The sequence below is a fragment of the Thalassophryne amazonica genome, chromosome 15 (genome assembly GCF_902500255.1).
Source record: "Thalassophryne amazonica chromosome 15, fThaAma1.1, whole genome shotgun sequence".
NCBI classification, from domain to species: domain Eukaryota; kingdom Metazoa; phylum Chordata; class Actinopteri; order Batrachoidiformes; family Batrachoididae; genus Thalassophryne; species Thalassophryne amazonica.
The window spans coordinates 45,861,448-45,888,988 of record NC_047117.1 but is presented as its reverse complement, the minus strand read 5'-3'; the positions used below and the strand labels follow the sequence as shown (position 1 = coordinate 45,888,988).

The following is a 27,541-nucleotide window of genomic DNA, read 5'->3' as shown; positions in this document are numbered from 1 at the left end:
TATTTGGTGCTTCGGTCAGGTCTGGAAAAATGTGCTTGTGCTACACAATGCCACATACACCACCACACAAATTCACCCTTGGTATTGACTGGTGACCATCCACAAGACACATCAGTGGTCCTGAGCTGATAAAAGTAGCCATCCAGCCAGATGTCCCCTTGGCCATTAGTACCATATCACCAAAGGCAAATCAAAAAATGGTCCTGTCTGTCAGGGGTATGGAATCCTTTAAAATGTTGTCAAAGGTGGATCAGGTTAATGTCCATGAGAACAATTTACAAGTTAATTCATTTTGTAGTTGAAGAGCAAAGAAAACCACAAAATTGAGCATCAAACTACGTAGTTACAGTTTTTAAATTCTGCCAAGATAGTTTCTGATTGTTCAGTTTTTATTTCCATGAATCATACATTGTATTTTTCACATGATATCCAATTTTTTTTCTTTCATATAACAAAAACCTGTCTTTTTCCAGAATATAAGACAAAGACAAGAAGCCCTGCGATTGATCTTAGCAGGAAAAAATGTGATATTTGTCTCTTTTTTTTCACTTTGCATGATTTGTCAAATATAATTTGTAAACTTGCGTACAGTTTTTACATAAGCAGAACACAAAATGAAAAGACTAGTCCATGTAAGTGTGTCATGTTGTGTCCTGATCTTTCATGTGTACTGTAGGTCAGCAAAACCATAAATCTGAAGGTGATTGCGGAGCAGACAGAAGGTTATTGTGGCAATGATCTGCAAGAGATTTGCCGAAATACTGTTATACATCAAGTGAATAACCAGAAGAAGCAGATGAGGCAAAGTTCTCAGAAGTAAAACAACTGCTGAAAAGTCCATGGATTGCATGTGCAGCATGTTTCTGGGAATCAAACACTGACATTTTAACAGTGCCTGCTCCATTAGAGAAATTCATTATACTCGTATGGTGCATCCAGAAAGTATTCACAGTGCTTCACTTTTCCACATTTTTTAAATACATTTTTGCAAATGTATTAAAAACAAAACAAAACTAAGAAATCACATGTACATAAGTATTCACAGCCTTTGCCATGAACTTGAAAATTGAGGTCAGGTGCATCTTATTTCCACTGATCATCTTTAAGATATTTCTACAACTTAATTGGAGTCCAGCTGGGGTAAATTCATTTGATTGGACATGATTTGGAAAGGCACACACCTGTCTACATACAGTAGTGTTCAGAATAATAGTAGTGCTATGTGACTAAAAAGATTAATCCAGGTTTTGAGTACATTTCTTATTGTTACATGGGAAACAAGGTACCCACTAGATTCAGTAGATTCTCACAAATCCAACAAGACCAAGCATTCATGATATGCACACTCTTAAGGCTATGAAATTGGGCTATTAGTAAAAAAAAAAAAAAAAAAAAAAAAAAAGTAGAAAAGGGGGTGTTCACAATAATAGTAGTGTGGCATTCAGTCAGTGAGTTCGTCAATTTTGACGCTACAAACTCAAAACTATTATGTTCAAACTGCTTTTTTAGCAATCCTGTGAATCACTAAACTAGTATTTAGTGGTATAACCACAGTTTTTCATTATTTCTTCACATCTGCGAGGCATTAATTTTCTTGGTTTGGAACCAAGATTTTGCTCGTTTACTAGTGTGCTTGGGGTCATTGTCTTGTTGAAACACCCATTTCAAGGGCATGGCCTCTTCAGCATAAGGCAACATGACCTCTTCAAGTATTTTGACATATACAAACTGATCCATGATACCTGGTATGCGATGTATAGGCCCAACACCATAGTTGGAGAAACATGCCCATATGATGATGCTTGCACCACCATGCTTCACTGTGAACTGTGGCTTGAATTCAGAGTTTGGGGGTTGTCTCACAAACGGTCTGCGGCACTTGGACCCAAAAAGAATAGTTTTACTCTCATCAGTCCACAAAATATTCCTCCATTTCTCTTTAGGCCAGTTGATGTGTTTTTTGGCAAATTGTAACCTCTTCTGCACATGTCTTTTATTTAACAGAGGGACTTTGCGGGGGATTCTTGCAAATAAATTAGCTTCACACAGGCGTCTTCTAACTGTCACAGCACTTACAGGTAACTCCAGATTGTCTTTGATCTGTGTTTGATGTGTACAAAAACGCCACACAGTCTTGGTGTTTTGTGTGTGTCTTTGAACTGCCCCAATTTGGGATGGTTTTCTTCAGTCCTAAAACTTAACATAAAATTACCAAGAAATAATAAAATCAACAGTTGCTCTCTCTCTCTCTCTCTCTCTCTCTATATATATATATATATATATATATATATATATATATACATATGCATACAGTAGTGTTCAGAATAATAGTAGTGCTATGTGACTAAAAAGATTAATCCAGGTTTTGAGTATATTTCTTATTGTTACATGGGAAACAAGGTACCAGTAGATTCAGTAGATTCTCACAGATCCAACAAGACCAAGCATTCATGATATGCACACTCTTAAGGCTATGAAATTGGGCTATTACTAAAAAAAAGTAGAAAAGGGGGTGTTCACAATAATAGTAGCATCTGCTGTTGACACTACAAACTCAAAACTGTTATGTTCAAACTGCTTTTTTAGCAATCCTGTGTTGTGTGGGCCGCTGAAGAGGAGGTACTGCTGGCCCACCACCACAAGATGGCGCCCTGCTTGAAGTGCGGGCTTCAAGCACGAGAGGGCGTCGGAGCGACAAGGAGTGACAGCTGTCACTCATCATCCGTACCAGCTGTCACTCATCCACTACTCACCACCACCATAAAGGCCAGACTGCAACTCCACCTCCCCGCCGAGAAATCAGCTACCATTCAGGTAATTTCTCTGTTCTCTGCCAGCAGTACCGGGTCTGACTGCTGAAGACAGCGGCCACCTGGGGCGCAGGGCTTGGCGGCTCCGGTGTTCTTCAGCTCCGTTGGTGGTGGAAGCTGTGTGGCCTCGCGTGTCATCCGGTGTGAACGCAGCATTAGAGTGTAGTGAGATCAGTAAATGTAGAGCTGACCGTGAGTGGTCTTCATTCAACAGGGCCAGGAGGGATGGGAGGCCAGCAGCAAAATGGACTTATCCGTGCCAGGAGCTGCACTACCTGCCAAGCACCGATGCACTTGGCATGCATCCTCCTTCTCACATCCGGGAGGTAGAATACTTGGATGAGAAAAGAGATTAGTACAGAACAGAAACATTAAGAGACAGGTCCACCTGAAGGCCCAGCATTCCCTGGATAACGGCAGTAGTGAAGCATTTGAAAGACTAATGACTCATACAATGGACCAGTACAGTTACTGCTACAGTCAGGAATTAGAATCAAAGCTACCAGTCCTTACCAGTCGTCGGAATTATTGTAAAAGCAGTCAACTGATGCATTGCATTCTCCCACCAAACGTGGCGGTGTGGTCAAGTAAACAGGCAGGTGGTCATACACACGAGGAGGCTAGCAGGACGAGGAAACACAAAGAACAGAGGTGAAGAGAAGGCACAAGGTGCATCAATCTGGTGAGGGACTGGACTAAACAGTGAACCTTAAATACACCCAGGTGATGAGCTGCAGATTAGAAACAGATGTGTGTGGAATGCACCAGAACAAGGGAGTGGTCAGACAAAGGGAAACGCCCACCACCAAACAACAAGAGAAAGACAAGAGAAATAGGGAAACTAAAGCAGGAAAAAGACCAGCGAAAGAATTAACATTCAACAAAACCAAATAACTAAGCAAAGCAAGACAGGCAGAACATAAAGCAAAAATCCAAATCCTGACAGTACCCACCCCAATGGCTGACTCCAGATGGCCCAGGAGCAGCAGGATGAGCAGTGTGGAAATCCCGGATGAGAGGGGGTCGATGATGAAGTGGGAAGGAATCCATGACCGCTTCTTGGGGCCATACCACTCCCAGTCGACCAGGTACTGGAAGCCAAGTTCCAGAACTAGGCGTGGCAAGCAGTTAGGTAGGACAGGAGGGACACGCCCAACACCAGACACGCAACATAAGACAAGAGAGATCCCTCCACCAAACCTTAGTGCAAAAACTAACAGCATACCCAAAAAGAGGAAGACTAAACAACATTCAATAAACCCCACAGACCCAAACATGACACAGTGTTCCGATTTAGATCGTTTTTAACTCAGATTTTGAATAGCGATATTTTTCAACCTGTACAATGAGTAAATTATAGTAAATCATAATTTTGAAGCCTAACTACAAACACACACACAAAAACACCACACAGTCTTGGTGTTCTGTGTGTGTCTTTGAACTGCCCCAATTTGGGATAGTTTTCTTCAAGCCTAAAACTTAACATAAAATTACCAAGAAATAATAAAATCAACAGTTGCTATATATATATATATATATATATATATATATATATATATGTGTGTGTGTGTGTGTATATATATACATACACACACAGTAGTGTTCAGAATAATAGTAGAACGATGTGACTAAAAAGATTAATCCAGGTTTTGAGTATATTTCTTATTGTTACATGGGAAACAAGGTACCAGTAGATTCAGTAGATTCTCACAAATCCAACAAGACCAAGCATTCATGATAAAAAAAGTAGAAAAGGGGGTGTTCACAATAATAGTAGCATCTGCTGTTGACGCTACAAACTCAAAACTGTTATGTTCAAACTGCTTTTTTAGCAATTCTGTGAATCACTAAACTAGTATTTAGTTGTATAACCACTGTTTTTCATGATTTCTTCACATCTGTGTGGCATTAATTTTGTTGGTTTGGAACCAAGATGTTGCTCGTTTACTAGTGTGCTTGGGTCATTATCTTGTTGAAACACTCATTTCAAGGGCATGTCCTCTTCAGCATAAGGCAACATGACCTCTTCAAGTATTTTGACATATCCAAACTGATCCATGGTACCTGGTATGTGATATATAGGCCCAACACCATAGTAAGAGAAACATGCCCATATCATGATGCTTGCACCATCATGCTTCACTGTCTACACAAATAAGGACTCACAGTTGACAGTGCATGTCAGAGCACAAAGCAAGCATGAAGTCAAAGGAATTGTCTTTAGACCTCTGAGACAAGATTGTCTCGAGGCACAAAGCTGTTGAAGGGTAGAGAATCATTTCTGCTATTTTGAAGGTCTCAAGGAGCACAGTGGCCTCTATCATCCATAAATGGAAGATGTTTGGATCCACCAGGACTCTTCCTAAAGTTGGCCACCTGTTTAAACTGAATGATCAGGAGAGAAGGGCCTTAGTCAGGGAGATGACCAAGAACCCGATGGTTACTGTCAGAGCTCCAGCATTCCTCTGTGGAGTGAGGAGAACCTTCCCGGAAGAACAACCATTTTGCACCGGAAGGACTCTCAGACCGTGAGAAGCAAAATTCTCTGGTCTGATGCGACAAAGATTATACTCTTTGGTGTGAATGCCAGGCATCATGTTTGCAGGAAATCAGGCACCATACGTACAGTGAAGCATGGTGGTGGCAGCATCATGTTGTGGGATTGTTTTTAAGCAGCAGGAACTGGGAGACTAGTCAGGATTGAAGGAAAGATGAATGCAGCAATGTGCAGAGACGTCCTGGATGAAAACCTGCTCCGGAGCTCTCTTGACTTCAAACTGGGGCGATGGTTCTTTCAGTAGGACAATGACCCTAAGCACACAGCCAAGATATCAAAAGAGTGGCTTCAGGACAACTCTGTGAATGTCTCTGAGTGGCCCAGCCAGAGCCCAGACCTGAATCTGACTGAACATCCCTAGAGCGATCTGAAAATGGCTGTGCACTGATGCTCCTCATTCAAACTGATGGAGCTTCTTTTTTTTTTTTTTTAATAAATATGCAAAAATAAAAAAAAAACAAAAAACTTTTGTTATGTTGTCATTTTGGAGTGTCGTGAGTTTAATTTTTGGGGAAATAATGAATTTGCTCCATTCTGGAATAAGGCTGTAACATAACATAAAATGTGTAAAAAGTGAAGCGCTGCAATACTTTCTGGATGCACTACTGTTTCTTTCCACATTGCCGCTGGTGAGGAAGGCATCAAACTGAGGAAAACATCTACAAATCACCATCTGCTCTCTTCTACATCTCTACTTTCTTGAGTAAACACCTGATTCCTTAAACAAAGTGGGATAAGGAGATGCACTGTCAAAAAACTACATACTTCATTTCACAGCTTGAACACCCCATTGAGTACATTGTGTTATTTCTTGTTATGAAACAGTTTTAGATATTGAAAGAAAGAAAGAGGATCATGTTTAACGTGGCTAACCAATGAAAGCACGAAAGTTGTTCCCAGACGGGCCCACGGCACGTGTTTCTCCCCCTGCTCTCCCAGCACCGATGTCGGGAGCGTGGCTGCGATCGGGAAGCGAACCCGAGTCGCTGGCGTCCCAGTCCAACGTGCAAGCTGTTACGACAGCACCTTCCTATTTTTCGATGTTATACGGTAGGTGGCGGTAATGCACCTTTCACTGGTTTGCCTCATTCAACTCAACAGAAACAGACGAAGAAGCAGCAAACAACAACGACGAGTTGGTTGGTTGGTTTGTTTGAGGCTTCACGATGGCTACACACACTGTAAGTATTTCTCTTAATGTTTCTCCAAATAGCAGACCAGAAATGAGTACTATTTGTATTATTTTTATGGTGCTCGCGATGCGGGTTTGTTTCGTGATGGCCAGCGAGCATTAGCTTATTAATGCAGCGTGCAACGTTTGCCTCTGATGTTTAGCTGTTAGTGAGACTGACTTAATGTGTTGTTGGTGTAGTCTATAATATTAATTTTTAGTCAATTTCACATCGGAAGCGAAGGTGTTAACTGAGAGTAAACCGCCATCTTGGACCGGTCATCGTTATGATTCTATCACAGGACACAGTGAAGATTTGATTTTTTTTAATCTTTCCATATTAAAGTTCTTTTGTTCTTTGTTATTTTCTGTGTTCTGTAAAGTGTCTTTTTGCACGGTGTAAAGTGCTTTATAAATAGAATGTATAGAAGGAATACCGATGACGTCATGCGCTGGGCGGGGCCCACACGTTAGGCAGAAATTTATATCCATCCATCCATTTTCTGCCGCTTTATCTGGAGTCGGGTCACGGGGGCAGCAGCTCAAGCAAAGCTGCCCAGACCTCCCGATCCACACACACCTCCCCCAGCTCCTCCGGGGGAACCCCAAGGCGTTCCCAAGCCAGCCGAGAGATGTAGTCCCTCCAGCATGTCCTGGGTCTTCCCCAGGGCCTCCTCCCAATGGGACGTGTCCGGAACACCTCTCCAGCGAGGCGCCCAGGGGGCACCCGGACTGTTCGTAATCCGGTTGTTAGTGTCCAGGGGGCATCCGGACTGTTCGTAATCTGGTTGTTAAGTGTGATGTAATGCATCATGTGATTTTTCAACTTCTGGGTCCAAACAAAACAAAGCGCACTGTCATTAACTTTGATAACTGCACTGAAACACTCTGATCAGGCTGCACTTAAACCGCTACACACGGACAAAAGCATTAACATCACAATGTTAAACTCTTTGTATATTGTGCCTAAAACTCACCTGGATATATTAACTGGGTTTTTAGACGTTGTTATTGCGTTTGTTTTATGTAAAAATGCCAGAAACTCAGGTCGTTTCTCCATTATTTTCAGTGGGAGTTGCTGTGAGCTACGATCGCTTCCTGTTCATGTCGTTTGGGGGGAAAGTGAAGCTTGCACTTTAACGTCCTGTTAATTGTCATTTAAAACCAGTGGTGTGCACAGATAACCAAAAAATTAACTTCGATAACAGATAATAAGATAACTGAAAAGTTATCTTTGATAAAGATAAACCGATAAACCACCCAAAAATGTATCGGAAGTTACAGATAATCGATAAGCGATAAATTCCGGTGTAGTCTATGGGACATTTGCAGTTACTAAAGAGCTGAAATTGATTTTTAACACGATCGCTTTTGAAAGCATCAAAAGCGTTAAAAGACCTAAAGAATAAGCAAGGATGTTTGACCATGCTGCCCCCTGCAGGAAGCAGCACAGACAAATCCTGAGAGCACCCACGAAATCAACTCTTTACTAATCATAATCATTTTTCCTTCAACATTCTGCCCCTGCTGGAAGCTCTTGTTTACAACAGCGCTCCCACCACAGAGGCACACCAAGAACAGCCATAAGGCCAGCTCCCTATCAATTTCAACACTCCGGTCAGGCGGAGGTCTTGAAAAATAAAGTCATACAAAGTTAAAATATAACATATATCTTTTAATGTTGAATAAGGCACTAATTCTGAGGTTTTGTAACAAACACAGACCGCAAAGCATTCTGGGTAAAAGTGCTAAACAGTGATTGGTTCAGTAATCCATTATGTAAACCAACACGTTAATGTGACGTGTGTTGGTTTAAAGATAAATGTGCTTTTTTAAAATATTCCATTTTTATTTGTAAAAACAGGCATTTTTACGGAGCCCTGGAAGTGTCATTGCAATTGCATGTTTTAAAACTTTTATGATGTTGTAAAACGTGCACTCAATATTAGTAAATAAGTAAGTAAATTTATTTATATAGTGCCTTTCACAGACATAAGGCCATGTACACACGTTGTCAGGTATTTGTAAAACCGAATATCTTACCCTTTCAGTTTGGGGAAAAAACTTCATCCACACTACGTCGTTTAAAAAAAAAAAAAATCCATCCACATCGAACCATATAAATGTGTTGTAATTAGTCTGCCAAACCTTTGGGTGGCGGTACTGATTAAAATTCTAGCCAGTCAGGAGCCGTATTCTCTTGTCGTCACTTACACAAAAACTAAAAACATGGCACCAACCTCGTTCGTGTGGACCGATAAGGAGTCGGAATTACCTCTAACCGTAGTTTTAGAATACAAAGTTAACATATGTGTGTGTGTGTGTGTGTGTATATGTTTTGTGTGTGTGTGTATATGTTGTGTGTGTGTGTGTATATGTGTGTGTGTGTGTATATATGGTGTGTGTGTGTGTGTATATGTGTGTGTGTGTGTGTATATGTGTGTGTGTGTGTGTGTATATGTGTGTGTGTGTGTGTATATGTTGTGTGTGTGTGTGTATAGTGTGTGTGTGTGTGTGTATATGTGTGTGTGTGTGTGTATATGTGTGTGTGTGTGTGTGTGTATGTGTGTGTGTGTGTGTGTGTGTGTATATATGTGTGTGTGTATATGTGTGTGTGTGTGTATATATATGTGTGTGTGTATATGTGTGTGTATATATATGTGTGTGTGTGTGTATATATGTGTGTGTGTGTGTGTGTATGATAAAGGCCTTTTAATAATAACTCACTTAAATAATGGCAAAACTCAAATGTAAGAAAAAAAACGATTAATCAATTAATCAAAAGAATAATTGACCAATTCATCGATTACTAAAATAATCGTTAGTTGCAGCCCTAAAGGGAATTGTTAAGCAAAAAGGCTATTGATGTCAGTGGACTGAATCATTTCTTAACGGTTCTCGAAAAGAACCAGTTCCCGATACCCAATCCTAGCGGCACTGTACAAAAGGAGTTCAAGGTTGTGGGGTTTTATATGTTATTGTGGTTCCTGGTAGTTTAGAGGTGTTGTTGGTGTTATTGTGTTTTTGTTGTTAAATTGGTTTAGTCAGTTTAGTTCAATGTCATTTTGCCAGTACCATGAGTGAGAAAGATTGTGCATTTGATGTCTTCTGCAACCATCTCTGTTTGTCGATGTGTAAAAATAAAAACGTGCATGCGTGCAATTTTGACCATGGACAGACTGTGGAGATCTGACATTTGCTGTTTGTTAGGCTACTTATTTTGGGTCAAGGATGAATGCCCCCAAAACGGAACATTGGAGTAATATTTTTAGAGAAACTACAGATATTAGCGAACAACAGTGAACAGTGGACGTTAATTTTTACATTCTGGACTCACGCCAATCCAGGAGGGGGCAGTAAATCATCTATATATTAAAAGCATGCATGTGTTTTTATTTAGTAAGTTCAATGTATGTCCATAATATAATCATGAATACGTTAAAAATACATGGATGCACAAGAAAGTGAAAACTTATTTCCATTGTGGTCCATTTAAAAATTAAATGACAAAATAGAAGTAATAAGCAGTGGTTAGCACTGTTGCCTCACAGCGTGCATATTTGCATGTTCTCCACGTGTTTGTGTGTGTTTCCTCTGAGTGCTCCGGTTTCCTCCCACATTTAAAGACATGCAGCTTAGGTGAATTGGAAAGTTTACAATTGTCCAGGTCTCCCTTGCAAAAGAGATCTCAATCTCAATGGGACTAACCTGGTTAAATAAAAAATAATAGTAATACTGATGATAATTAGGGCTGCAGCTATAGATTATTTTAGTAATCCAGTATTCTACCGATTATTTTGGCAATTAATCGAGTAATCGGATAAAAAGTACTTTTACATTTTTAAACAACATCAGTAGTCCAGTGCTCTCCCTAAGCAATTACACAATGTTGCTGTGCCAGTGTTGATATTTTGTTGAAATGGCGATGGGATGTGGTTTATGTTGTTTTGTTTCTTTTTCCCCAACTTGTAAAATTTTACCATTTTTGAGTTTTTGTTTTTTTTGGTGGACTGGGTTCCTGCATTACATTTTTTAATCCCCCTTTCTCTGCAATTTACCAGATGCGTTTTAGCTGGAGGTTGAACATGCAAGCCTCGCAGTCAATTTTTATTATTACTATTATTATTTTATTTAAGTTACAGTGTTAGTGAAGCATTGTGCATTGCTCAAAAAAGCGAAAATTAAAAAGTGAAACACTCACTGCATGTCTGAGCAAAATACAAGAAAGAGTGGACTTCTTCCAGAGACTGTTTGTCAGCCAGGTGAGTCACTCTCCATGTCGACCAGACCGTGTGTTTTTAAAAATAGACAAACACACAGCTTCGCTTTAAATGTGCAGTCAGTCTATTTGAGTTGATCAGTGTGGATCCTCTTTCTCTTAAAAGGCTTTATTTTACTCTGTGTGTCTTGTTGGAAAGCGGAAGCTTTTGGATTAGCCTTTACATGGTTTATGGCATGGTCTAGTCTGGAGATGTTACAGCGCCACACACAGGCCTGGCATATGTACTACAACGTTAAACAAAGCTTCGAGGTACAGAATTTTTCTCAAATATTTTTTGTACTTGAATTATTCAAGTTACTCGACTAATCGTTTCAGTCCTAAATAGTGTGTATATGATAACAAGAACTTAAACAATTTATAAGGAATAGGAATAATAGGAAATTAACATTAAAAACATCTCAAAACATTCTGGACTCACACATTCCAGTTCATTCTAGAAACTTTGTATAATTTATTACCACCCTTGAAAAATGTCAGCTAACTATTTTATAAACACTGCATAAACACTCATAATTGTTGCGACATATTTGCAGAAAGCCACAGCAAAAAGTAATTTCCTTATTCAGATCAAACTTGGGGAAGTAAAGAAAGAAGTACCACACCTTCCCCTTTACCAATGATTATAGATTAGATTAGACAGAACTTTATTGAACCCTTGGGAAGATTCCCTCAGGGAAATTCAGGTTCCAGCAGCATTGTATAGCAGCACAGAGGGTAAGACGCACACAGAGTATCAAAAGTGAGAATAATAAAAAAAGAAGAAAAAGTTAGCAATATAAATACCAGACATACTGATCAATACTGGTTTACTGGCTACTATTGTTCCTGTCATTCTCGACCTCTGTCTTGCTGTTACTCCTCCTGCCCCTGAATGAGAAGTTGTACAGTCTGATGGCATGAGGGACAAAAGAGTTTTTCAGTCTATTGGTCCTGCACTTGGGAAGGAGCAGTCTGTGGCTGAAGAGGCTCCTCTGGTTCCATTGGTGGAACCACACAACCTAAGTCAGTCAGTATCACCAGCCCACGTGGGGTTTTCTCTGAGGACTTTCTGGACAAAATGCCACCAAAGGCAGACAAAACTAGTACCATCACTGCCTCCAGTTGGACAGACTCAAAAATGACAAAGTGTGAGTTCATTCAGTGTCGAAAATTACATGTCCAACACAAGTCAGAGAGATCTTGAATAGTGCTTGTGTTCGTTGAGTTTAGTTTTAATTTTAAGTTTTGAGATCTGCACAATGAATGTTCCCAAAATTACATAATATCTGTTTTTTGTTGGTGTGTGTGTGTGTGTTTTTATTAATTTATCTTTGCTAAGGGACTATATAACCCATTCAGAATCACTTAAGTTTATATTGCAATATATATATTGGGTGCCCCAAAAAAATGCAACATTTTATCAGCAAAGAAAATGGTCAAAGCATATGTCTAGGAAATAAATTTATGGCTGGATACAAAGCTGAAAGGTTGAAATTTTTCATACCAATGTCAATATTGGCCCTGCATTTTGTCAGTCTCTTAGACAACATGTTACATTTTACAGTAGATTGATAATGCTCAGTTTATTGGGGTGTCAGTTGATGGATGTAAAGAATGTCTAAACACGCACAACAGACATTTGTAATAAGATGACTGTATGCTTGTTTGCAGACTGAGGACGGTTCTGCTTTAATGATGGTTGGTCAGGAGCCAATGGTGGTGGAGGAGGAAATGACGATTGAACCTGACGAAGAAGAGGGAGCAGCTAGCTGTGCAACATTCTCATCCCCATTTCAGCCATTCAGGAAAAGTAAGCCTGAACCTAGGAGTGAATAATGTTCTTTCCTTTATTGATGAGCAGGAAATATCTAAGTATATGTCTCTGTACAAGGATCAACTGAAAGTTTCCGCCTTTCAGTTGATTAGTTGAATCAGAAGCAAGATATCGATGTGAAACTGGTACAAGAATAATCCTTTACTTACTGGTTATCATGACACAAAATGGTTTTGCCTGTAGTTTCATGCATGAATAGAATCACCATGGCTATGCATTGGTGTAGTCTTCATGGAAGTCTTTTTGAACATTGCAATGCTGTCAACTCTGACCGATATGTGGACATTTTGCAAGCTTGAAGCAGGTTCATCCTGGAAAAGACGCAGTTCTTCAGCATGACAATGTTCATTCACGCACAAGTCACCAAAATCAGAATGTATTGGAGTGGCTCAAATTTGGAGCTTTACCACGATCGTCTTACAGTCCAGCGCTTATGCCCTCAGACTTTTCTTTTCTCCCAAGCTGAAAGAACACCTGGACATGCATCACTGGTGGTGAGAAGACATAGAAATTTTTCACCGGCAGGATGCAAAAACATGTCTGATGTTGGTGTGTTTCCTCCAGTTGCCTGTGCTATGACATCACAAGTGCTCTTAACACACTGTTGATATAGAGATATCAGTAAAACGTCTTACAAAATCTCAAAAACAGGCTAATGATTTAACTAATATTCATAAATAAGAGCAAGAAATATAATTTGCTACTTTCTGATGTCACATTATAATTTAAGTGTAAGATTTTCAGGTGTTTTACTGCAGTATCTATACATGTATGTACACCAGGCTGTGCAGAATCAGCACTTGTGACTTCATACATGTAGCACATGGAAGGGTGGTCAGTTTAAAAAAAAAAAAATCATAAAAATCAAGCTAATCTATTGCAAATCTTGTTTTTATTTAAAATGTCACTGTTTCAATATATAATCTGTTATTTTAGGGGTTAACATTGATGAGCAAAGTGTCCCTTTAAGCACCCAAACATACCTTGAAATGAAAACAAACTGACAAGATATTAACGAGTTATTTAGTGGAAACCAAAATCAAGATGGCTGCCATGGGGGCATCTTGATTATTGGAGCATGCCACAAATCTATATGAAACATCCTTACCACCGTAACATACTTTTAGTACCCTGAGAAAATGAAACAAAAGGACCGGGCATTTTCAAGATTTATAAGGCAGAAAATAAAATCAATATGGCCACCATGCATGTAGTAGCCATCTTGATTTATCAGAGTGGGGTGTGAATTTAAAGGGAAATCATAGCAGGATGTGCATAAAAAGGAATCATCCTAAAACCAACCTCACCACACCCTAGAATAAATGACACATGCATTTTTTACTTAACAAAAGTTGAATTTGACAAACAGCTTTTGAAAGAATGTGAATTGACGGAAAACCAGGAAACTCATGGTGACTCACCTTCAGAAAACTTTATAGGGTAGGGCTATATCTTAACAGTTCAAGATTTCCAGTCCAAATGAGGATTCTGAAGCCACCGATCAAAATAAACATGTTTACAACTTGCACCCTGTGACACTGATTGCACTTAGCATGCACTCATTGAACTGCACTTGGTGCTTCTGCACTTGCATTGCTGCTTCATTCTAAAGTGATATATTGCAAATAATTAATCTGAGGGGCCCTAAATTCACTGAAGCATAAACATGTCATCAGTACTTGACCAGTTTCATCTTTAAAAGACAGGTTACTTATAATGACTAATAATATTAGACTGAGCTCCTGACTGTACATGTGACAGATGGACACTGGGACCAAAATGATGATTTCATCTCTGAAATCTTCAATATCCCAAAGTTGAATATGTGTGAATAATAAATCTTCACAAATTGTGATCTGAGTAAAAAATGTCACTTCATCTATGTAAATTGGCAATGAATGAAGAAAAATTATCTCCAATATCATAAAAAGAACAAAATCAATGAGCCTTAATAGATCTGTCATCATGCAAAAGTAAATGCAGTTTGTGAAAATGCACAAATACAGTATCTGTTGTGAACACTGTGACTATGCAAAAATTATACATACAAATGATACCTTTTCCATACAAATAATAATACAATAACATGCTTTTGGAGGGCGGTATGCATTTTCAGAGGCCCGACGTTCACGACCAGTCGCCCGCAATGACAGATATTTGCCCTTGTCTAACTCGGGTGAATATCTGTCATTTTGGGCAACTGGACGTGAACATTGGGCCTCTGAAAATGCATACCGCATGACAACAGCATGTTATTTGCATTATTATCACTTTTTACTGAGAAACACAACACGCAACGCATATATAAAAAGTTGCCTCACTTTACTTTTGTCATGTCGGCTAGCTGGCGCGTGCTGCTCTCCAATTTAGCCAGTGCGTCCTCATCAAGCTGGCTGCTTTAGCTGCTGTTCATTGTTGTACTGTCCATGAGAAAATCATCCGGAATATCCATATTGGGACCAAAACACACTTCTCGCATTTTCATCTTTCCTCTGCGGCAAAACAATAAGGCCAATAACCTCTTTGAAAAATGAGTTTTGTCTGTTTCTGAAACTTGAAGGTATTTGGTTTTGATTTCCAGCATTGTGAACACGCTTCTATGTGTTTGTGATCCACAAACACAAATTTCCAATTAGTAACTTGTGTGCTGTTTTTTTTACAAATAGATGTTTATTTGTAAATTTGTCATTTTTACCATTTGTAAAAAACAAAACAAAAAAAAAAAAACTGAAAATTCAGTTTGTGAAGTGTGACTCGGCATGTTGATCACCGATCACATGTTGGCTGCTATTTACACTCCTATCCAGTAGTTGGCAGTGTTCTATGTGTTTTGAAAGGGGTGGGGGGGTGATGAGAAGAGACTGATTTCCCATAATGCCTTTTGGCGCTTGTGTCAATTTAAAGCTCAAACCTTCAAAATTAGCGCATTAATTTCAAAGTGCGATATTTTCACTTTGTAAAGGTGACAGAGTTGCTGTTAATGTTGATAAATTATCCAAAATTAGTCTGTTTATAAATGAAACCATGTTGCTGCTTCCACCGACCGGCAAACCAGAGAAAGGTGCATTACCGCCACCTACCGTACAACATTGAACAATATAATCTAAAACAGTGTTTCTCAGATATTCCCCCTAAGAGTACTTTGCAGTATTGCAGAAGGTACATGAGTGTTAACAGATAAATGGTCTGTTCAAGCTGTGAAATGAAGTATGTTGCTTTTTGACAGACCATGCATCTCCACATGCCACTTTGTTTTAAGCAGTCAGTGGTTTTCTCAAGAAAAAGAGATGTAGAAGAGCGTGTGTGCAAATTGTGATTTGTAGCTGTTTTCCTCAGTTTGATGCCTTCCTTACCAGTTGCAATGTGAAGAGAAACACAGTTAAAAAAAATAAATAAATAAAAACCGACAGTGCACCCAGAAAGTATTCAGTGCTTCACTTTTTCCAGATTTTATGTTACAGCCTTATTCCAAAATGGAGCAAATTAATTTTTTCCCTAAAAATTACACTCTCAACACCCCATAATGACAACATGAAAAAAGTTTCAAAATTTTTGCATATTTATTACAAATAAAAAACTAAGAAATCACAAGTACATAAGCATTCACACTTTTTGCTCAGTACTTTGTTGATGCACATTTGGCAGCATTTACAGCCTCAGGTCTTCTGTATATGATGCCACAAGCTTGGCGCACCTATCTTTGGGCAGTTTTGTCCATTCCTCTTTGCAGCATCTCTCAAGCTCCATCAGGTTTGATGGGGAGCGTCGGTGCACAGCCATTTTCAGATCTCTCCAGAGATGTTCAATCGGATTCAGGTCTGGGCTCTGGCTGGGTCACTCAAGGACCTTCACCGAGTTGTCCTGAAGCCACTCCTTTGATATCTTGGCTCTGTGTTTAGGGTCAGATGAACAGATGAACTGTCACCTCAGTCTGAGGTCAAGAGCACTCTGGAGCAGTTTTTCAACCAGGATGTTTCTGTACATTGCTACATTCACCTTTCCCTCAGTCTTGACTAGTCTCACACTTCCTGCCACTGAAATACGTATTTTCTCTGATGGGGAGGGGATAAACTTAAATTTTAGTCACTTAAAGGCACCAGTTTGTCTGGACTGAGAAAATGTGTTACTCTAGAATTTAATTGAGCTGTCAGAACTGTCATAGAATGAGGCTGCTCAGTGTTGGTCTGTATGCACTGTCATTGGGCATACAGACCATACACTGGCATTGGTCTGTTGTAGTCTTACACACCTCTCTGCAGCTTCTCTCCCCCTGCCATCCCCTCATTACCCCATCCCCGTAGAGACGGTGCCTGCTCCCAGACTACCAATAACCAGCAAAAATCTATTTAAGCATAAAAATTCAAAAAGAAAAAATAATATAGCACTTTCAACTGCACCACAGACTAAAACAGTTAAATGTGGTCTATTAAACATTAGGTCTCTCTCTTCTAAGTCCCTGTTGGTAAATGATATAATAATTGATCAACATATTGATTTATTCTGCCTTACAGAAACCTGGTTACAGCAGGATGAATATGTTAGTTTAAATGAGTCAACACCCCCGAGTCACACTAACTGTCAGAATGCTCGTAGCACAGGCCGGGGCGGAGGATTAGCAGCAATCTTCCATTCCAGCTTATTAATTAATCAAAAACCCAGACAGAGCTTTAATTCATTTGAAAGCTTGACTCTTAGTCTTGTCCATCCAAATTGGAAGTCCCAAAAACCAGTTTTATTTGTTATTATCTATCGTCCACCTGGTCGTTACTGTGAGTTTCTCTGTGAATTTTCAGACCTTTTGTCTGACTTCGTGCTTAGCTCAGATAAGATCATTATAGTGGCCAATTTTAACATCCACACAGATGCTGAGAATGACAGCCTCAACACTGCATTTAATCTATTATTAGACTCTATTGGCTTTGCTCAAAAAGTAAATGAGTCCACCCACCACTTTAATCATATCTTAGATCTTGTTCTGACTTATGGTATGGAAATAGAAGACTTAACAGTATTCCCTGAAAACTCCCTTCTGTCTGATCATTTCTTAATAACATTTACATTTACTCTGATGGACTACCCAACAGTGGGGAATAAGTTTCATTACACTAGAAGTCTTTCAGAAAGCGCTGTAACTAGGTTTAAGGATATGATTCCTTCTTTATGTTCTCTAATGCCATATACCAACACAGTGCAGAGTAGCTACCTAAACTCTGTAAGTGAGATAGAGTATCTCGTCAATAGTTTTACATCCTCATTGAAGACAACTTTGGATGCTGTAGCTCCTCTAAAAAAGAGAGCTTTAAATCAGAAGTGCCTGACTCCGTGGTATAACTCACAAACTCGTAGCTTAAAGCAGATAACCCGTAAGTTGGAGAGGAAATGGCGTCTCACTAATTTAGAAGATCTTCACTTAGCCTGGAAAAAGAGTCTGTTGCTCTATAAAAAAGCCCTCCGTAAAGCTAGGACATCTTTCTACTCATCACTAATTGAAGAAAATAAGAACAACCCCAGGTTTCTTTTCAGCACTGTAGCCAGGCTGACAGAGTCAGAGCTCTATTGAGCTGAGTATTCCATTAACTTTAACTAGTAATGACTTCATGACTTTCTTTGCTAACAAAATTTTAACTATTAGAGAAAAAATTACTCATAACCATCCCAAAGACGTATCGTTATCTTTGGCTGCTTTCAGTGATGCCGGTATTTGGTTAGACTCTTTCTCTCCGATTGTTCTGTCTGAGTTATTTTCATTAGTTACTTCATCCAAACCATCAACATGTTTATTAGACCCCATTCCTACCAGGCTGCTCAAGGAAGCCCTACCATTATTTAATGCTTCGATCTTAAATATGATCAATCTATCTTTATTAGTTGGCTATGTACCACAGGCTTTTAAGGTGGCAGTAATTAAACCATTACTTAAAAAGCCATCACTTGACCCAGCTATCTTAGCTAATTATAGGCCAATCTCCAACCTTCCTTTTCTCTCATAAATTCTTGAAAGGGTAGTTGTAAAACAGATAACTGATCATCTGCAGAGGAATGGTCTATTTGAAGAGTTTCAGTCAGGTTTTAGAATTCATCATAGTACAGAAACAGCATTAGTGAAGGTTATAAATGATCTTCTTATGGCCTCGGACAGTGGACTCATCTCTGTGCTTGTTCTGTTAGACCTCAGTGCTGCTTTTGATACTGTTGACCATAAAATTTTATTACAGAGATTAGAGCATGCCATAGGTATTAAAGGCACTGCGTTGCGGTGGTTTGAATCATATTTGTCTAATAGATTACAATTTGTTCATGTAAATGGGGAATCTTCTTCACAGACTAAAGGCTGGACTATTGTAATTCATTATTATCAGGTTGTCCTAAAAGTTCCCTAAAAAGCCTTCAGTTAATTCAAAATGCTGCAGCTCGAGTACTGACGGGGACTAGAAGGAGAGAGCATATCTCACCCATATTGGCCTCTCTTCATTGGCTTCCTGTTAATTCTAGAATAGAATTTAAAATTCTTCTTCTTACTTATAAGGTTTTGAATAATCAGGTCCCATCTTATCTTAGGGACCTCGTAGTACCATATCACCCCAATAGAGCGCTTCGCTCTCAGACTGCAGGCTTACTTGTAGTTCCTAGGGTTTGTAAGAGTAGAATGGGAGGCAGAGCCTTCAGCTTTCAGGCTCCTCTCCTGTGGAACCAGCTCCCAATTCAGATCAGGGAGACAGACACCCTCTCTACTTTTAAGATTAGGCTTAAAACTTTCCTTTTTGCTAAAGCTTATAGTTAGGGCTGGATCAGGTGACCCTGAACCATCCCTTAGTTATGCTGTTATAGACGTAGACTGCTGGGGGGTTCCCATGATGCACTGTTTCTTTCTCTTTTTGCTCTGTATGCACCACTCTGCATTTAATCATTAGTGATCGATCTCTGCTCCCCTCCACAGCATGTCTTTTTCCTGGTTCTCTCCCTCAGCCCCAACCAGTCCAAGCAGAAGACTGCCCCTCCCTGAGCCTGGTTCTGCTGGAGGTTTCTTCCTGTTAAAAGGGAGTTTTTCCTTCCCACTGTAGCCAAGTGCTTGCTCACAGGGGGTCGTTTTGACCGTTGGGGTTTTACATAATTATTGTATGGCCTTGCCTTACAATATAAAGCGCCTTGGGGCAACTGTTTGTTGTGATTTGGCGCTATATAAAAAAATTGATTGATTGATTGATTGATTGCATGTTTACGCATTGAACGTTTAATCTGTCTTAGTTTTTAAGCCTGAAGAGATGCGACAGGCTCTCATGCCAGCTTTGGAGGCACTGTATAGGCAGGACCCTGATACACGACCTATCAGACAGCCAACTGATCCTGTGGTTCTGGACTTACCAGTAAGTTGCTCCTGTACACTGGCCAGTTACTTTTCACACATAGTTTAATGTAAAGAAAAATGTTCTTGGTTGTTGAAAGTGTATATAATATGACTGGATTTTTATAGCATCTGTCTTCACTCTATGGAGAAATATTGATAAATATGTCATTGGATGAAGAGTGGAAAGTCCTTCACAAAAAATGGTCATTTGCTGCTTTGGGTATGGGGTGATGCATGTAAATCCTGGAAAAAGAAAATGGCCAATCCATGTTTTTATTTCTGTGTTGTCTGTGGGACTAAATAAAATTGTGTTTTCAGGCTGACGTGTGTGTGTGTGTGTGTGTGTGTGTGTGTGTGTGTGTGTGTGTGTGTGTGTGTGTGTGTGTGTGTGTTTTCTGAGCTTCTTTTTTTTTGGGGGGGGGGACAGACGTGAGTAAGGTGGTCTCCGACATGGGTGAAAAAGAGCGATGACACTCTGCCGTGTCAGGAAGTAGTTGAACATATATATCTATGAGCAACGCAAGAAGGGAGGACGAGGATTAGTGAGTGTCAGAGCCACAGTCCAGGATGAGACGAGGAACATCCATGAATACTTGAAAGATGGCCCCCAGAGAACAGCTGCTACAAGAATGCCTCGGGCAAGTTAAGACAAGGAACAGGAGGAGGAGATATGGAAGACCAAGCCTCCTCTCCAACTAATAGAGGAAGTGGCCGATATAAGAACTACTGGTGGCTATAAATGTCCGGCCTAAAGGACAGCACAGAGGCTCTGATCATAGCAGCGCAAGAACAAGCCCTAAGCACCAATTCCATAGAGGCAGGAGTCTACCACAGGCGACAAGACCCAAGTTGCAGGCTATGCAAATGTGCCCCAGAGACAGTCCAACACATAGTAGCAGGACACAAGATGCAAGCTGGTACAGCATACAGTGAGAGGCACAACTAAGTGTTAGGAATCATGTACAGCAATATCTGTGCCGCATATGGATTAGAAGTCGCCAAGTCCCGTTGGAAGATGTCGTCAAACACAGTTGAGGACAACAAGGTTAAGGTCCTGTGGGCCTTCAGATTCTGGACAGACAAGCAGCTGCTGGCCAACCAACCAGATATAGTGGGAGTTGACAATGGAAATAAACCCGCAGTTGTTGATTGATGTCATAATCACAGCTGACAGCAACATCAGAAAGTAACAAGAAAAAACAGAAGTATCAAGGCCAGAAGGAGCAACTGGAGCAGATGTGGAAGGTAAAGTCAAAAGTGGTCCCAGTGGTAATAGGAGCACTCTGCATTGTAACCCCCAAATTAGAAGAGTGGCTCCATCAGATTCCCGGCACAACATCAGAGGACTCTGTCCAGAAGAGTGCAGTCCTAGGAGCAGCTAAGATACTGCACTGAACCTTCAAACATATATATATATATATATATATATATATATATATATATTTTTTTTTTTTTTATTCAGTTTAGGGTGTCTGAATCATGCATAAATTTTAACCACATTGCTGATGCACGCAGGTGCCGAGCAGTTTTATTACTTGGAGACCTTGTGGACAATGCTCCCTATGTTACAGACTTACATCCCTGTCTTATCAGTGATCAGAATCTGCTTAAGTCCGAAAACCTCTTTTAGCATTTTTGACACAGATGTAGGAGTGCTGGAATGTGGCTCTTCTGCCACCTTCAAAATGCAAATACTAGAGCTCATTTTTCCCGTCCAGATCAAGACATTTCTCCTGTAGGTTTGTCAAATGATTGCTCGGTTTCAGTAGTTTCAAACTCTGTGATAAAGTTGACTGAAGCTCTGTTTTTGAAGAGTCTTGAGCTCAGATATTTAGCGATGAGAGAATCTCTGCCTTCTGAGACACCATATCAATTTACTGGTCAGCCCTGCAGTAATTGCTTTTACCTGACTGTGAACTTGGTTTGTCAGCAGAGATTCTCCCTGTATATTTACACTTTGGGTAATTTTACTTTCCATTTACAAAATGTAGTAAAAAAAAAAAAAAAAAACTTCTGTGGAGTTGATTAAAATACTTCTGGCCAGCCTTTATCAATTGACAGCACCCAAAAGCATGTTTTAAACCCTTTTAATATTCTCACATTTTTTATTAAACTGCAATTGATATCAATATGCTCTACCAGACAGTTGAGTTGACCATTGAAGGGTTAATATCATTATCAGTTGCTTCTCCTGTGTGGCGGTGGTGTGTGTGCCCCCCCAAATATCAGTTTATACATTGAATTGAGTGATTCCATATTTTTTTCCCTCTGCTTGGTCTAAAAAAGTAACCGTTACTGACTGCCACAATTTTTTTTTTTCTTGATTTCTTACAACCCCTGGCAAAAATTATGGAATCACTGGCCTCGGAGGATGTTCATTCAGTTGTTTAATTTTGTAGAAAAAAAGCAGATCACAGACATGACACAAAACTAAAGTCATTTCAAATGGCAACTTTCTGGCTTTAAGAAACACTATAAGAAATCAGGAAAAAAAATTGTGGCAGTCAGTAACGGTTACTTGTTTAGACCAAGCAGAGGGGAAAAAAATATGGAATCACTCAATTCTGAGGAAAAAATTATGGAATCATGAAAAACAAAAGAACGCTCCAACACATCACTAGTATTTTGTTGCACCACCTCTGGCTTTTATAACAGCTTGCAGTCTCTGAGGCATGGACTTAATGAGTGACAAACAGTACTCTTCATCAATCTGGCTCCAACTTTCTCTGATTGCTGTTGCCAGATCAGCTTTGCACGTTGGAGCCTTGTCATGGACCATTTTCTTCAACTTCCACCAAAGATTTTCAATTGGATTAAGATCCGGACTATTTGCAGGCCATGACATTGACCCTATGTGTCTTTTGCAAGGAAGGTTTTCACAGTTTTTGCTCTATGGCAAGATGCATTATCATCTTGAAAAATGATTTCATCATCCCCAAACATCCTTTCAATTGATGGGATAAGAAAAGTGTCCAAAATATCAACGTAAACTTGTGCATTTATTGATGATGTAATGACGGCCATCTCCCCAGTGCCTTTACCTGACATGCAGCCCCATATCATCAATGACTGTGGAAATTTACATGTTCTCTTCAGGCAGTCATCTTTATAAATCTCATTGGAACAGCACCAAACAAAAGTTCCAGCATCATCACCTTGCCCAATGCAGATTCGAGATTCATCGCTGAATATGACTTTCATCCAGTCATCCACAGTCCACAATTGCTTTTCCTTAGCCCATTGTAACCTTGTTTTTTTTCTGTTTAGGTGTTAATGATGGCTTTCGTTTAGCTTTTCTGTATGTAAATCCCATTTCCTTTAGGCGGTTTCTTACAGTTCAGTCACAGATGTTGACTCCAGTTTCCTCCCATTCGTTCCTCATTTGTTTTGTTGTGCATTTTTGAGTTTTGAGACAAATTGCTTTAAGTTTTCTGTCTTGACGCTTTGATGTCTTCCTTGGTCTACCAGTATGTTTGCCTTTAACAACCTTCCCATGTTGTTTGTATCTGGTCCAGAGTTTAGACACAGCTGACTGTGAACAACCAACATCTTTTGCAACATTGCGTGATGATTTACCCTCTTTTAAGAGTTTGATAATCCTCTTCTTTGTTTCAATTGACATCTCTCGTGTTGGAGCCATGATTCATGTCAGTCCACTTGGTGCAACAGCTCTCCAAGGTGTGATCACTCCTTTTTAGATGCAGACTAACGAGCAGATCTGATTTGATGCAGGTGTTAGTTTTGGGGATGAAAATTTACAGGGTGATTCCATAATTTATTCCTCAGAATTGAGTGAGTCCATATTTTTTCCCTCTGCTTGGTCTAAAAAAGTAACTGACTGCCACAATTTTTTTTCCTGATTTCTTTTAGTGTTTCTTAAAGCCAGAAAGTTGCCATTTGAAATGACTTTAGTTTTGCGTCATGTCTGTGATCTGCTTTTTTTCTACAAAAATAAACAACTGAATGAACATCCTCCGAGGCCGGTGATTCCATAATTATTGCCAGGGGTTGTATAGTGTTTCTTAAAGCCAGAAAGTTGCCATTTGAAATGACTTTAGTTTTGCGTCATGTCTGTGATCTGCTTTTTTTCTACAAAATTAAACAACTGAATGAACATTCTCCGAGGCCGGTGATTCCATAATTTTTTGCCAGGGGTTGTATTAAAGTGTGACAAATCAGCTCCCATGTAGCTAATTAAAATTGCTACAAACTAGTCACAGAGAAACGCATCTTGAGCCTAAGAGAGAACTGTGTTTATGAAGAAAGCTTCTAATTGAGCAGCACTGTATACATGCTTTCATCTTGAAAACTGAAACCTTCACTCTTTTGTTGTTTCCAGCACTACTTTGACATGAAGAACTCAGTAGACCTGTCTATAATACAGTTCAAGCTGGACGCAGGTCAATATCAGGAACCGTGGCAATATGTTGATGATGTCTGGCTCATGTTCCACAAGGCCTGGCTTTTCAACTGCAAAACGTCAGATGTCTACAAGTACTACTCCAAACTGGCAAAGGTGTTTGAATCAGAGATCGACCCTGTCATGCAGGCTCTGGGCTACTGCTGTGGGAGAAAGGTGAGAAAGAGGATGAAACATTTTGTCTCAATAAGAGTTTCATAAATTACAGTGTGATTTAGACAAATGGAGAAAAAGTAGCAGTAATCACAATAACAAAATAATCCCCACCACATTTGGTTCATAGTACTCACCTTTCAAACCTAAGAAGCTTTGATAACAAAACTAAGGAAAAAAACTGTATGTTCAGGGATTTGTTTGGGCCCTTTCTCACCTTCTCTGTCATGTTACATCTTTCTGCAGTACGAGTTCTCTGCTCAAGCTCTATGTTGCCATAGCAAACAGCTATGCACCATCCCTCCTGGAGGCACGTACTATAGCTACCAGAACAGGTATGTGTTTGTCTGTCTGGTAGTTTGTGAAATGCTTTTCAGGTGAAGGTGACCATTACAGCTGCTGTTTTCCATATAAAATAACACTGCACCAGTTGGAATGTCTGCCTTACTGAATTATTATGAACTCAGATATTATGCCTGTGCATGCTCAGTTGAATGCCAAGTTGTGAAGTGGATGATAAAAGCTGCAATGTGAACATCATGACACCTTAAGGAACTTAGCATCAGTCACTTCAGGTCTTAAGCAGTTTTCCTCAATATTGGTTAAATCCATCAACTCCTAAATCAGTGGATGGATTTAATTGAAGGTTTGCACAATGGTAGCTCACTGCATAAAGATGTGCATCAAGGTAAATAATTAAAATAATGCTCTAACAGTTAAGGCACGTTGACACCTGCATGAATTTGATCCCTGCACTGCTACACAATTCGTCGTGCCAATGTGTCCCGCTTGACGCCACACTATATAAAATAATTATTTCATGCAATGGTGAATTTGTTCTTAGAACTTGGCTGATAAAACCATTCTTTCAACGCTCCCAGAATCACAGACAAATTATCAACAGTTGCAGGTTGTCTCGTTTGCGTCATGTGGTGGAGAATGCATTTGGAATCTTGTCTCAAGGGTAATTATTTATAATATATATTGTAATGGATTCATAAAACAGTTGCATTTTCATTCCTTTTCATGAATGATGTATCTGTAAAGTTATGTTTATTATAGATGTAACATCTCTTCAGAATTGTTCAGATGCCCTGCGTGCAGTGACACGCATTGACATGCAGCGTTTTCGAACAGGTTGCACCATGTTCACAACTAGTGCACATAATTAATGTGTGACAGAAGTTTTGAACACTTCAAAAAAAAAAAAAATTGACATGCAGCCGCACACAGTTTACAACAGTTTATGACGCAAGCTAAAATGCGCAATGTCATCGGTTACTTTTTCTACAACAGCGAACTTTCAGCCAATCAGAATCTATGTAATTTTGAAAGTCACTGAAAGTACGTGGATGTGGACATTTTGATTTTCTACAAGTTTTGGTCTGTAGAGCAGCGTCTTTAATCCTCTGGAGTCTTGGCTATTTTGGGGCATTTTTGACAATTTTTAGTTTTATCTTCATATTTTTTTTTTTTTTTAAGAAAAAAACTTCTATTGGTTTGCCGACAATATCGGCTGATATGAGCCTTTCACAAACACATCTGTATTTGCATTACTTTTATTGCTATGAAAACTTTATTTTACCAAATAAGCAATGAAGAATTGCATTTTGACTGTTGGAAAGGGCGTCATTACATAGTTTGTCTCTCAGAAGGAGCTTCAACATCATTGCTTACAATGCTATCTGCCATGGCTGGGACCCCCATCACTCCTTGGTCAGATTAGTAAGTAAGTAAACTTATTTGTATAGCGCTTTTCACAGACAGCAGTCACAAAGTGCTTCACAGTGGTGAACATATATAAAAGATCATACAGTCAAATATATAATATAAAATGAAGCAACACAGCACGGTGTCAATTGGGACTAGAATGCTTGCTGAAACAAATAAGTTTTAAGGTGCTTTTTGAAGGCATCCACTGAGGCCAGAGAGTGCAGGTCTAAAGGAAGTTAGAGGTGGGCGATACAGGGAATTTTGGTATTGATCCGATACCAGGTAAATACAGGCCCAGTATTGTCGATATCGACACTGATAACGATACTTTTTCATATTTAAAGTTCAAAGATCCAAAGGATCCAAAAGACCTAGGATAGAATTTCACCCAACATTGTACGTGACAACAAAATACTTTATTATCACAATCAACATTTTTGTTTAAAAAAATATCACTCAACACAACTTAAAATCTCCTGAGGTAGAGGGCTGACAAACCACAATACAAGGGTGTGCTGCTCCATGTTGTGTGACAGCGCAGCGCTGCTCTTACAGACAGAGAGTAGACTTTGATGAATCTGCTTGCGCAGCTGTCAATGCGTGCGGGAGAGAAAAAGAGCTTGAGTATCGATCTTTTTGCACGAGGATCATTCAATATCAATACCAGCGTTGGTATTGATATTAGGATCGATCTGCCCACCTCTAAAGGAAGTGCGTTCCAAAGGTAGGGCGCGGTGGCTTTGAAGGATTTGTCTCCACGAGTTTTGAAGCATGTTTGTAGAGCCATCAGCAGGATCTGCCCAGATGACCTCAGCTTTTGAGTTGGGCTGTAGGGCTTGATTAAGTCAGTGATGTAGGAAAATATGAAAAATAAGCACCAAGATTTCAAATTGGAAATGATACACAATAGAAAGCCAGTGGAGAGATTTTAAAACAGGTGTAACATGGGACCTCCTCTTGGTGCCGGTCAACACCCTCGTGGCTGAGTTTTGAACATGCTGGAGGTGAGCAAACTCTTTCTTGTTTAGGCAGGTGTACAGGCTGTTACAGTAGTTTAGCAATGAGGACACAAATACATGATTAATCATTTCAGGCTTGGCCTTAGACACCATGGGCCTGAGCTTAGCAATATTGCACAGCTGAAAGAAGTAGTTTTTGACCAGCTGCCTTGAATGGTGTTCTAGTGACATGGCTTCATCAAAAATCACCCCAAGATTCCTCAGTTTAGTTTTGGCCGAGTGGTTCAGATCACCTAAGTGCTGCTTAGGGTGGTTCAA

The 27,541-nt window shown here is 39.7% G+C and overlaps 1 protein-coding gene across 1 annotated transcript in view; it reads left to right on the top strand.

Moving 5' to 3' along the window:
• The first annotated feature begins 6,465 nt into the window (after positions 1-6,465).
• Positions 6,466-27,541, top strand: part of LOC117525712 (CREB-binding protein-like) — a 125,493-nt gene continuing 104,417 nt past the window's right edge. The window contains exons 1-5 of the mRNA XM_034187640.1: positions 6,466-6,548; positions 12,471-12,609; positions 19,879-19,997; positions 24,318-24,554; positions 24,798-24,886. Of these exons, the coding sequence (XP_034043531.1) occupies positions 6,534-6,548; positions 12,471-12,609; positions 19,879-19,997; positions 24,318-24,554; positions 24,798-24,886 (599 nt within the window). The 5' untranslated portion in view covers positions 6,466-6,533. The remainder of the gene's footprint in view (positions 6,549-12,470; positions 12,610-19,878; positions 19,998-24,317; positions 24,555-24,797; positions 24,887-27,541) is intronic.